At 42.6% G+C, this 14,071-nt stretch overlaps 1 protein-coding gene across 1 annotated transcript in view; it reads right to left on the bottom strand.

The window, feature by feature from the left end:
- Positions 1–14,071, bottom strand: part of oxsr1b (oxidative stress responsive kinase 1b) — a 52,671-nt gene that overhangs the window by 16,978 nt on the left and 21,622 nt on the right. Inside the window, exons 4-7 of the mRNA XM_050056673.1 lie at positions 8,306–8,447; positions 836–891; positions 509–618; positions 57–158 (exon numbers count right to left, since the gene is read on the bottom strand). Of these exons, the coding sequence (XP_049912630.1) occupies positions 57–158; positions 509–618; positions 836–891; positions 8,306–8,447 (410 nt within the window). The remainder of the gene's footprint in view (positions 1–56; positions 159–508; positions 619–835; positions 892–8,305; positions 8,448–14,071) is intronic.

Genomic DNA, 14,071 nt, shown 5'->3' with positions numbered 1-14,071 from the left:
ATCACCTACTGAACCTTTGACTCCACATTTCTAGGTAAGCTCCACAGTGTTCTCACCTTCATTGGCGGGTATTTGTGATAAGGTGCGGCCCCCGTGGCAAGCTCAATGGCTGTGATCCCAAAACTCCAAATATCTGCTTTGAAATCGTAACCCCTCACCTGTGGAAGCAGAATCGTATCACACATCAAAAACATCAGCTGTGTTCATGGAATAATTTGGTTCACTCTTGGAGCAGACAGCAAAAAGTTAAAAATGGGCTAAGATTCATCATTCGTAACCTTCAAGTTCAGGTATCAGAGTCTTATTGTATGGTCGCTTTGTCATATCAAAGATGATGAGCTATGGCTTCAAGTTTTCGATGTCTACAACAGAGTCAGTAAGAAATAAAAATGTCTGCTATGTTACCTTCACTGTCAAGCAACACTGAATGTCTATTTTTGCCTGCCAAAACAAAGTTGCGTCTGATTGTTTTCTGTTGTCATGGTTGTGTCTTGGCTCCATAACTAACCTGCTCCATGACCTCTGGGGCCATCCAGCATGGTGTTCCCACAAACGTCTTGCGCACTTTATTTCGAGTGATGTCACCACCTGTGGATAGAAAGGCACTGACGCCAAAGTCTAGAAGGAAAGGAAGGAACGAGAGGAGAATAAGTTAGATAAACACGCTCAAAGGACCCAAAGCAGTAAGTCAATAAAGGTATTGCCAAGTAAGTTAATGTCCCTCCGCAGACAAGGCTTCTTGTGTATAAATACACTGAAACAACTACTTCTTCACACCTAATCTGGGTCACTAGTGACAGGCACTGAAAGGTGGTGCTGCCTCGAGGGTACATACCTGCAATTTGCACTGAACCATCATCCCCAAGGAGAATGTTTCCAGCCTTAAGATCTCTGTGAAAGACAAGACATGAATTTATACATTGAATAAACGCCTCTTTCAAGTGACTGAAGTTGCTCCAGTAGTTCAAACAATGAACATGAACAATTGAGACATTTAAAGTCTTCATTTTTACTTTAGCTCTACTCCCATCTTATGCAAACTTTGGATCTACTCTTTGATACGTTCTGATAACTTGTCAAAAAAAGAGATATTATCCATCTTGGTACAATAAAAAGGCTTTACAGCTTTCATCTCTCTATCACTGTTTTATTGGCACCACACACAGTCCATAGTTAATTTGTTCATCTCTTTTCAGCCTCCCCTGGTGGTGATAAGACGATTCAGCAGGGACAGCTGTCTGACTGCCTGCCTGTCTGCCTCCGTGCGCACTCGCACACAATCGCACAGACTGCCACACAGAATGAATACTGCCACCTCACCAGCCAGACAGAGTTGTCATGGCAACAGACTCTCAGAGATAAAGTCGAAGGGTCAAGTGAAAGGCGAGGAAATAAAAAGTAAGGATGGCGGCGGTGTCACGGAGGACAGCAGTCAGCTCTTTCGGCTGTCCAAGCTTTAAGGAAGTGAATGTACATTTTAAGAGAGTATAATGGGAGAAAGACCTCGACAGGACTACGAACAAAAAGCGGCACAACCTCAGAACACCGTCAGCCATTACACCACCTTAAACAACTTCTAACAGATTTCATTTGCACAAATTACCCTGAGACGGATCTTAAAACTGCACTGACAGGCAGACAAATGATTCAAAAGAGATGCAGTCTCGACAGCGGCGCAGTTCACGGTGCTACCAGATGGGGGCACTGGAGTAAAGAGCTTGCAGCTTCAGCTGACAGATAAATGCTGTTGGATAGTTCCAGCAAACAAATTGGTCTCAATGAAGGTAAAAATAGACTGGTCTTTGGAGTACTGGTTTGGAGATGAGACATGACTCAGCTTCCAAGAAACAAAGGCTCACTTTACCACTTTATGGCATATAATTCAATCCATACAGACTATACACTCATGCCAAATACCATGTACATGGGGGGCAAAAGCTGCAGAGATAATTGTAGTGGTTGGAAGAGTCTTGTAATCCCTCACAAGAATTACTTGCTTACAACTTGAACGCAAGCTGAAACTTCCCCTTGATTACTGTAAAATCTTTTACCTGGCTTCCTGAACGCATCCTGAGGGTTTGCAGCAAAAAAGAAGTGGAGGAGGAGTCTGCAGTTTGGCTTAAGCACCCCTTCTTCTGTAGCTACAAGAAGTATAGTCTTTACAAGCAACCCACTCAAGACACACAAAGTGCTGAAGGGACTCAAGAGTTTGCAGGTCGCAGTTCAGATCTTCATTCAAATGCTGCTGAATACTGGAGTGTGGAGGCCTCTTTGCCGAGAGTGCTCAAGTAAAATACGACAGATCTCGTAGCGACAGGGGCAGGGAGTGGCAGACATTGGGCCACAGAGGGAGGAATGCAGCATATGTGACATATTAGGACCACTGGCTGAAAGCAAAACATGGGGATTCCCACTGGAGGACAAAACGACTGCTGGGATGATACAACTACCCAGAGGCAGACTGGGATACTGCACAGGACAAGGTGTTAGTGGACTCTATCAGTGCCTTCTCTAAAAGTGTTTTCAGTAATCAGCTCAGGCAGAAAGAGCTGTCTGTGTACTACATGCAGCAAAACTTTGATGTGCATTTCTGTCTAGACGAGTTCAATTGCGTAACTGTCACACAGGGGATGATGCAGAGGAAGGGAAAGGGTGGATGAAAAACGGACATGACAGCCTTTGCTGGCGGCTTTGAAAGACCACCGTTAGAAATGTCTGCTGCCGTACAGACGTCCCTGCTGCCCGCCTCTCTGGCTTGTCCCAATGTCACTTTACTGCCCTGTCAGAACAGCTAGGTGACATCAGGTCACAGTATCTTTCAGTTTCTTGCATTCGCTGCTTTTGCTTAAAAGAGCATGCTCATTCTCCACCTTGGGTGTTTGCACGTACAACAAGGATGATTGACATGTTGTAATTTGAGATGTGGCTTTTTAAGGATTCGAGGGGAGGTGCAGAGGGAGGTTGACCACCTGAGGCTGAAAGGCAAGTTTGGGAGTATCCTAAAATACTTTTCCTGGTTTACACAACCCCCGTCCCCTCTCTCAGTGGGTCCAGTCATGTCTTCTGGCGCTTGTGATTCAGGGTTTAGCCTGTGCTAATAATGTCCTGTATTTTAATGAGGTATTGTGGGTTCAGTCCAGGCCAATTAACCACTCTGGCCATGTCACAAGACCTGCTGACTTACCATCTCACTTCCCACATTTGTCCAAGAAAAATACTGGGCTGCATTCTGCTTCTACATCGGGAAACATGCCAGGAAGTTATAAAAAATCCAGCCCAATGGACAATTTACTCTGACTCAGGTTAGAGATTTTAAACATATCGAACAAGATTAAGAGTCTACTGTCATTAGGGTTAGATATTGTTTAAATAATTATGATACCAGTACCAATGCCAGTACTTTTAAAGTGATAACAGTACTTCATTTGAAATAATCCTTCCACATTTTATGCATTTATTTTTTCAGACACCACAGGTTTTCATTTTAGTGGTATCACAGAACGTTGAACTGCTAACTCCATCAAATACGCCACGCTTGACTTCACCACTCCACAGACTGCATGGGTTGCAGCTGCTTCAATAGTGGGTCAATCACAAGTCATTAAATTGAACACTTGCAGTGACTGGCTGCTACCAAAACCATACAGATAGTCTTTGTTTTACTAGATCAAGGTACAAAGAGGATTAAATGCAGGTAGCGTTTGATGGGATAAGTTTCCATTCTACTTGGCACTGGGTTATTTCAGTCAATACCATAAAGGTATAAGGTACCTACCAGTCATGCTATCAGCTCAATATACAGTTTTCACTATTTTAGATTAGCATGCTAGCTTTACAGGTATTTGGTCTAAAACAAAATTTATGTCATTTCAGTAAAAGTCCTATAGTTGTTAGTAGGGGTAACAGACAACTGTAACAGATTGTGTTATATGGGCATTTAATATTTTCTCTTATCGATTGCAGACCCCTAGACTGCAACAAATCGAAATTCTATCGTGGTAGACTTTGTAATACTGGCAAATATCATATTATTTACCAAAGAATATATATAATATTGTATCGGGATGAGACTGGTGATTTACACCCCTAGTTGTTAGATGTTTCAGATAAAACCACAACTGGGAACCTCCTGGTGGCGCTAGATGACAATCAGGGGATCACCAGAGTCAATAGGATCTTCTGGAAACCATGAAGATACTGAGATACTTCATCGGATAAGTGAAAACTTTGACTCGCTGATGGCATTAGATAAAGTGTCACGGGACCACTGAAGTCATTAAGATTAATTCTCAAACCACCGTGGATATCTGTACCAAATTACACAGCATGACCAAAGTGGAGGACTTGACCGCCAATGTGGCTCATAATCAAGATCAAGACTTGAAAGGATCGAGTCATAAAAATAAATGTATTGATGTTGTTACATAAATGAATCAGTGAGTGACTTTTGGGGCTCATAGAGCTTTTGTTCCACATACTACGTCAATGAGTTTTATGTGAATAAGGAGCTTAAAGCTTTTAATCAGAAGCTGCCATAGGGTCTTCAGATATGTCTCTTTGTGATGTAATCAGCTTGTTCAGATTCACAAAATAAAACTAATCTCTGAGAAGCAATCTCTTAGTATTACTTTACGGTGGATTTTGGATTTAAGATGCTCCACTCTGATTCAAGACCACGAAGCTGCATCATTCACACAGAGTGATCAAGACAATCTGATTGAGTCCCTCCTGCACTCATTCAAGAACCATGAAGGCTTTGGTTCACTGCAGCAGATTGAAATGCTCTGAGAAAAAGGCTGCAGAGTGCAGACAGTCATTAACATTCACAGGAGAGGAAGAGGAGGAGGAGGGAGGAGGTGGTGACACAATGCACCATGCAAGTTCAAAGAAATACTGTAGCGGAGAGGAAAAAAAGCCAACCTGCAGTTTAAGTCCCAACTCCTACTAGTGATCCAGCCACATCTCACAATAGTAGGTGGGATTAAGCCAGAAGAACGGCCATTTTATGCTTATTTCTATACGTTAAATCACATTTAAGGCTATCAAACATGTTTCCAGAAACTAAAAGGTGTTATGCCATCAAAGATTATTGAAAAATGAACAAGATATGTGTGGTCTCTCTGTATTTATGACCTGCTGAAATGATAGCCAGACAGTAGCCAGGTGGAAACAGCCACGGTATGAAACTGTCAAGAAGATTGATCATTCTCATCTGGCAGCTCCTACACCTTGCAGCTCCGCCGGGTCACCTCCTGTGACATCACATCCTGGTGCCAGGCTCACAGTGCCCCTAACAGGGCTGTAAAAGAGGGTTTATGAGATGCCCCGTGGGTCTCCCACGAGGACAAAATACCTTGTCTCTTTTAGCCGTGCCTTTTTTTTTTTGACCACAGAACTATCTACCTTTTGATTCTTCATTTTGATTGCTTTCCCCAGACTGCTGATTTTCAATCTCATCTGTTTTTCCAAATCAATTTTTATTTCTTATTTTGTCAATTTTCCTTTAATCCAAAGCAAGAAGCTCTCCCAGACGCTCCCAGGGGCAGCATAACTACAGCCATTACCCGATCATTACTAAACCACATACCGAGTAATTTGCTGGGCAGAGCCCTCCCATGTACCCTCAGTAGAGATGTGAGGTTTCAGAGATGTGTAAGGCAAAGAGCTCCCCACAATAGGGCTTCCCAAAAATTAACATGCTGATTTTCTGAGATTCAACTGACACAGTCCACACTATCTTTCTTCTACCTGCTGCTCAAGTTAGAGGACAAGTGTCACCTTTGAATCACTGACTTTCCGAGCTGATGTGAATGTGGAGGTGGAGCAGTTCGCCGTCTTGTGGTAAATGTCTCCAGTTGAGGCTACAGCCCAGGCCGCAAGACTCTAATTGCTTTTCTGCCGTCCTGGGCTGGATGGAACATATCATGTGACACTTTCCCTCTTTCTGCCTCCTCGTCAAGCCTCGCCCCCTTGACTCTCTCCATCACCCCTGCCCCTGAGGCTCCGACTCATATGATCTAGCTTACACAGGAGGAACGCGCACAGCCATATGTGCACGTTTACATCAGCAGACACCGATCAACTAACCGTGGCCTCTCCAGTCATGCATGCAATCAGCATGTGGGGGGGGGGGGGGTTACCTCACGATATCTTTTTCACAAGTCACACCTTAGAGTATGGGGTGGACTGAAGTGATAAATGATCTATTAATGATTCCCTAATGTCTCCTTGGACAGGGCAGAGAGCTGAAGGCAGGTTTTACTCTGGAAGAACATTTCCGGCTCTCCGGCACTGACCGATAACCCTGTCACATTATGCTTAGAGTGGATACTTAGATGCCACAGCAGAGGTATACCGCAGTGCATTTTCCTTCTAATTAACACGGTAATTTAAACTGTGTAATTCCATACATCTGCCTAAAGTTTCTATAGGACACAGCAGCTTTCTAATTCAGTTGTAATGAGTTGATACTTCGTCTACACATCCCTAATCCAAGTCCACGGTCAAAATTTTCAATCAAGCCTCTCTCTCTGTTTCTCATTGGCATGCTACACTGAAAGCTGCTGAGCACTTAACCAAGCCGAAAAGTTATGCATTATTTACACATGTAGCCTGTCCCGGGCTATATGTGTGCCACTGGGAGAAAAGAGGAGACGTATGAAAGCGTGAGTAATGAATATTAAATACAAAAGGGGCGGTGCAATGACTTCTACAGCCAGTGTGTCGACTGGGTTCATCGTATCAGCTTAAAGTGCCGGGACTTAGCCAGGTCTTGAACTGGCTTAGAAGAGAGCTTTCGGGATCACATTTCCTGTGGCACGCAAATCTGCCATTCACACATTCCACTAATGCATATTCATACCTTAACTCTAAGAGATTATCAGGACAGGAGTGGTAGTCTACTTACAGATTTCTTGCAGTAACTTAAAGTTTTACAGCTTTAGAATTAATGGTGTATACAGGAAATTAGTTGATTTTTCATTCATAACCATACTTTAGTGGTTAGCTATAAACAAGTCATTACTGTTTCTTCTTCTGGAACACTTGTCGCAGCCCCTTTGGGAAAGTATACGGCCTCATCTTAATACAGATCCCCTGACCTTTCGGTGTGAAAGTGGCTGTCTAAAATGTCATTTCCTTGGTACAGTTGTATGTCTAGAAGAATACCAATCACTGTTGTGTATTAAACTTTGCATTAAACCATGAACTATGGCCATGAATTTATTTGCCATTTTGACTAAGACAGGAAATATCTCACTGAAAAATGGAAAGAGTGTGAAGGCAACAGATACCACATAATGAGAAGCGGCACATAATGATATGATTAGTCACCGTAATATATAAAAACAGACAGTTATGCTAATAAGTACATTAATTAACCCAGAGATTTGGCATTAGCAAAGTCTATATTTAAAGATGTCTGCATATGAGGAATGTTTTAATAAACGCGAAGACATAATATGAAATGTGTATCTTAACAACACTTTGTCTCAAAAAAAAAAGTCTCATTAAAATACAACTTTGATCTGGGGCTGGGCGATAAATGATCACTACATAACTGTTCTTGCTAGACATATGACAAATGTTTGATATAATTAAAATAAAATCCAACACAAGAGGGGCACTAATGCACCTTAAACGCTAGTTGCCACCTGCTATTTAACAAAAGAATAAGTAATAGAGGAAGAAGAGACTAGCCACCAAGCTAATGCGTACAGTAACGTTATAGCGCCAGAACAACATTCGACACGCTCATAAAGTTACTTTAGCATGATTGTTCAGACCATGGAACACAGCAGTAGGCTACCCAATGACTGTATCTGCCACACAAAAATGATTTGACATTTATTGTGATAAGTATCAATACTGACTGATGAAAAAAAAATTGACATAATAACATTTTGGCCATATAGCTCAGCCCTTCATTTCTGACTGGTTTAAACAATTAACACTGACTGAATTCTAACCGGGAGAATTTTCAACTGGTTGCAATCTGCAAATCTCACCACTAGATGCCACTAAATCCCCCTAAATCTTACACACTGAAACTTTAAATTTCTATAATACACTGTATCTGGATTAGTTTGCTCACAAAAAAGTGCCAACACAAACAGACACTCCACTATAATAAAACAATGTCCCATTTAGTCAAGGTAGGGGACATAATATTAGTTTGACAAGACAAAGTTTCTGCCTCATAAACCCTCAAGGTGAAGTCTGATAAAGCCTCTGTGCTTCATGGTAATAGAAAGTCCTGTGTCATTTTTATTACAGTACCAGAGTGGAAGGCTGTGAGTCTCGTTACCTGTGGATCTGTCCATTCTTGTGTAGATACTCCAGGCCTTCAAGCACGTCTTTCAGCACCGTGGCTATGCTGGCCTCGTCCAATACGCCTGTCTTGTGTTCGCCTCGTGAGATGATATGCTTGATCACGTCCAGTACGGAGCCTGGATAAAAACCACAGGAAAGTGGTTAAGTAAAAGAATTAATGACATGCTTCATATTTCTCTGCTGAAAACTACATTTGTCAACATCAATGTCAGAGAGAAATGAAAACTATCCAGCAGTTGACCTCTTTTAAGGATTACTGGGTAAATAAATTGTATTGTTTCTGCCTATCTAGTTCATGCATCAATGAGAAAGTCACCTCGGGATAGCCTATATCATTTGTTAAGTCAACTCTAATCCAAAATTATTTATGAAAACACATACTTCCTGTTGGATTGGCGGACATTTAGTCAAGACGATTTGTGTATAATCTTATATTGTTTGGATAAATCAAATTATGGGTACCACAAAGACCTTTTTTCCAGTTCCAGCAAGATAGATTTTATTGAAGGAAAAAACAAATGATTTAGACAAATGTTAAGACAAAAGTTCTTCAATCATAAACACCACCATGACCTTTTGCTTTTGATATGGCCAAGGCAAAACAAACCCATGCTGGATAGAGAGAAATCAGAACATTTGTTACCATGTATTCTTTAATGGGTAACTCTACCATTAAAGATAATTTATGTTGTGCAATTTATGATATTAAGAAGTAAAGTCAGTATCTACACAGATAGACAGCTGTCTCAGTGACTGAACAGAAACAAGACTTGAATTTATGTCATCATTAGGGGACATATTTTGGAATTGGTATATTGACTTTAAGTCTGATTGACTTTGTAGACTCACAGGATTTTTGTTTGAGGTTTTCCACCCAAATGAGTTTCACTGCAAATCCACCACTGCTCCCCTCTCCCAAGGAGTTCCCCAAGGTTCAGTTCTTGGCCCTCTTCTCTTCATCCTGTACATTCTTCCCCTTGGTTGAATAATACGCCACCATGGACTTCAGTTTCACTGCTTTGCCGTTGACAATCACCTCCACATCTCCACCAAAGCCATCACTCCTGCCACTCACTCTACTCTCCCCAACTGCATCACTGAAATAAAATCCTGGCCTCAAACCAACTTCCTAAATCTTAACTGTGACAAATCTGAGTCAACATCATCAGCCCCAAAGTAAGTAAGTAAGTAAGTAAATTTTATTTATATAGCACTTCTCACAGAGAGGGCTCACAAAGTGCTTCACAAGATAAAATACCAAAAAATACAATAACAGAAACAATGCAAAATACACTAAAACAAATAAAAAGTAAAGTGCAGCGAAATACAGAGATGATACAATGGACAATTAATGGAACGCATGCCTAAACAGATGTGTTTTTAACTGCTTTTTAAAAATGTCCACGGAAGAGGCCGCTCTCAGCTCATGAGGTAGTGCATTCCACCATTTCGGTGCAACAGTCTTAAAGGCTTTATCACCTTTCGTCTTTAATCTTGTGTGTGGGACAGTAAGTAGGTGGCCTTCAGTGGACCGCAGTGACCCCAATGTCCTTAACCTATGTGTCATCTTTGATCCAACCCTCTCCTTTGACCAACATATCAAACACATCACCAAAACAGCCTTACTCCATCTCAGAAACATCGCCCGCCTCAGTCCATCCCTCTCCTTTTCAGCTGCAGAGGCTCACTCACACATTCATCACTTCCAGACTGGACTGCTGCAATAGTCTCCTCTACAGTTAATCATCCGAAACTCTCAAGAAACCGCAATATATCCAGAACTCTTCTCAACATCTTCTCACACACTATTGCGCCCGTGACCACATTACCCCCATCATTCACAACCTCCACTGGCTCTCCATCCCCCAACGTATCCACTTCAAACTTATTTCATTTTTCTTTTGTTGTTCATTTTCTCTGTAAACCATCTGTGAGTATTCAGAAAAGCACAATATAAATCCAATGTATTATTATTATCATTATTATTACATAACAGTCAGTTTCTCTGCAGTCCAGTTTAACTTCAAATTCAAAAATACAAACTGAGCACTACAGGTTGTTCTAATTGTTTCAGGGTGCACGTGCCTTCAATGCCTTTGGAATTGGCCAGAGATCTGAGTGAAAGATAAGTGTGCATTTGAGGTTACAAGTTCAACTGTTGCTTTGTCTTCAGCTGCCTAGGCTGAATGGAGAACTAGCGTAGCTGTGCTCACTGACCCTGCAGGTCACCATGTCTCCCTCAGCCTGGCTCCTGCTAAATAAAGGGAGCGCTCTGGATGAAAAGTCCGACTGCTGTCAGTGTATGATCTCCTTTGTGCCACTTTTCACAGAATAAAGAACATCCCTCGGAAAAGAGCTTCAGTATTTGCATTCGGTATGACAGAAAATTGGGCGACAGTGGTGAATGGGGACAAAGCAGAGAAGCAAAAAGAATGCGACTTGCCTGTCAAGCTGTATTGTGCTGCAGTGATACACAAACACACTGCCACACTGTCTGTCCCTCCCTCACACACCCTCAGCCTCACACACACACACACACACACACACACAGAGCAGCACTTGCAAACAAATGCTGGAAATGGCCTTTCAAGGTCCTAAAAGCCTGTCCACGATACAATTCCAGGACTTAATTGATTGTGTTTTAGCAACTGTGCCAAGCTAGGGGTGCAGAGATATCCATTTGCTCAATCACTTCAGGATGTCCTCGCCTACAGCGCTCAGTCGAGCTCAGCATTACCCAGGGGAGGCGACGATGACGGGCCACCTGAGACTAGACAGTGTTATTGCAGAGAGTCTTAGACACAGCGACACACAGAGGCAGAGTGAGAGGAGAGTGAGGGAGGGACGGTGGGTTCAACGGGTTCGTCGTGCGGTGACAGTACACGAGAGAAAATGTGATTCAGCAGTGAGGGAGAGAGACCCATTCAAAGAGAGGACAGGACAGATGAGCAAAGGCGGGAAAAGCAGCCTAGATATGTGTCTGAGTGTGTGAGATAGCATATATGTGAGCGAGTGAATTGGCAAGGAGCGAGAGGAGAGTGTAAGACGAGTGCAGCCTCATGTCTCTGATGTGACAGTTCTTTGAAGCTCATTGAGAAAAGGCAGCCTGTCTGACGTTTTTTCCCCCTCTGTTCTCCGCACACTGTTCCCTCCTCTCTCTCAATGCTTCTGCGCTCAGTGTGATGTTCATCTCCTTGTCTGAAATGGTGGGAGGGAGGAAAGGTAGTGACAAGAAGTGACAGGTGACAATGGAGAAGCTGCTGAGGGAAGGAGGATAGCTGAACAGAGCTACAACCGAGTGTGGGGAAGATGGAGTCCTAATGAGCCAACAAATGAAGGTGTGATGAGGAAGTGAGGAAGGAGCTAATGTGCAGGAACTTATCCTTTCCCACTTAACTGGATATGAAAATTTACAGCCCTGCTTTATGTATAACCATTAAAGAAATAGTTTGATACTTTGGGAAATATACACATTTGCTTTCTGCCAAGAGTTAGATGAAAAGATTGATACTGATGGCTGTAATGTGAGTGGTATCGATCTTCTCACTCAACTCTGAGCAACAAAGCAAATGATCCCCAAAATGTCAAACTTTCTTTAAAAAGAAGAAAGAAAATGTTGATAAAGGAAGAGGGTAAAGCAAGAGAAACCGTGTTTAGTTCCTTTTCCAGACAAGTCTCCTTTAAGCTGAGGTGGCACCGAGGGGAGAACATTTCTAAGTGCACACACACAGCGTGATGTGAGCTTTGGGGGATCACTAAATGCCAGTCTTGTCAGCCTCTTTCAAATTCATCTGATTGAACTCTTCACGCCTCATTAGGCTGTTTCAACATGCTGACACTGACTGACAGGTTAACAATCCAAAAGGTTCATTTTGCATGGGAACGACTACGGCTTCCAAGACAAATGACACCTGTTGGCTTGGTTTGAACGGTGCCTGTCCAAGCCCCCAGAGGAAGAGTTTATACAAATCACAGGGGATAAATTGAGTCTTGACAGTGCAGCGCACTATAGAGCAGGCAAAAACTCCGGGAAATGCCAAATCATCATTTCAGTTACATGCTGGATTAGTCAAATCTCTCTCTCTCTCTTTCTCAGGATTTCAAACAAAACTTGTGAAGGTGTAAAAGCTCCACTTCATCTTTTCGGTCTCCTGGTCAGAGCAGGAGGTTTGGGACTCAGCAGGAGGATGAAAGAGTAAAAAAGGGAGGAGAGGAGGGAGGAGTGGGGAAGTGGACCAAGGAGATAGGAGCTGGTGCCAACTGTGCTAAAGGCCGACAGGGAATGCCAAGCAAAGTTGGAGGGGGAGAGGGAGGGCGGGGCAGGGGAGGGGCTGTGGAGAGGCACAGGTGGTGCAGAAACAAGGTGTAGAAGAGAGGACTGACAGACTGAGAGATGTCTCTATTTTCTTGGGGGGAAAAGGATGAGATACAGAAGGGAACAAAGGTAATTTTGCAAGTTAGAATTAGGGGTGTAAATCACAATTTATATCAGGATATGATATTTTATTGATTCTTTGGACAACGATATGATATTTGCAGATATCACAATGAATAAACATACGATTGCGATTTGATTTTATTCCACGTTATGTCCTGCTTACCATTGCCTGCCTGCAATGGACCACACTGTCTCAATGTTTAGGAAGGAGGTGCACTTGGACAGAAATCGAGACACAGATGTGCCATGGGGGTTTCAAAAGAAAGGTGTATGTTAAAAATGATATGTATCAATGTGTTAACTTTGCGTCAGTCATTTTGGATCGTCAATCATTGATTTGACACATCGATCCAGATCGATGTACTGTTACGCCCCTAGCTAGAATTTCATTGTCTTATTTCTGTGAACCTGGAGTCACCAACAAAGCTGCCTGTCAGCATTTTGGCAACAGTTAAAGGCCACATCATGATGTGACAAATCCACTGGCTCCAAACTTGACAGAGTCTTTTCATATGCAAAATCGAAACAGTCAATAACAATCTGCCTTTAGTTGGATTCCACTCTGAGTGGCATTCGATTGAGCTCGGCGGCAGTGGAGTCGGTCGCTGAAGGCTGCACATTAATCTCCAGGGAACACATTCCTCCGCTTGCTTTGGCATGACTCATATTTTGTCCCAGTGGGTATCAGTGGATGTCTCTCCGATGCGTGCTCAGTCAGTGACGGACTATGTGGTGCTCTAATGAAACAGTTGTTCATATGTCACATTCAGAACAGGAATTTCCTGAAAAGCCCTGCACTGCGCACCGATCATTAAACTCAGCTCTACAGGTTAGGCCTTGAACGGATTTACCGGGGAGGGAGGCAGTCTTGATTGAAGATTAGGCTTTTCAGAGCTTTACTTATTTGGATGAACAACGTATGACATAAAGTCTTGAAGACATGGTATCTAAGAGGCATTGCCATTAACTTGTGAACAATTTGCAAAAGTGGTTCAAGAGTATAACAGTGTCAGATATGACAGTAAGACTCTTACCTTGGGGACTGTCAAAACTTTTAATCCACTGATGTTTTTATGTAATATGCATCAGTATGTATGCAACGGTGGCCTTTTATAAGCTTTTACAAGCTAAACAACTTTCAATCACATACAAGATCAAAAAGTGGTTGTAGGCATGTGTCAGTGGCATATGCCGATTGTTAACGCAATGATACACCAGGCGCTCTGTCGGCCATTGGTCAATGTCAGGCCATCAGTCATCATCTGTCACCCTACTTTTTGTGGTGTGTTCCGCACTGCTAGC

This window comes from Epinephelus moara, chromosome 11, assembly GCF_006386435.1.
Source record: "Epinephelus moara isolate mb chromosome 11, YSFRI_EMoa_1.0, whole genome shotgun sequence".
NCBI lineage: Eukaryota > Metazoa > Chordata > Actinopteri > Perciformes > Serranidae > Epinephelus > Epinephelus moara.
This window is presented reverse-complemented; position numbering and strand designations above follow the sequence as displayed.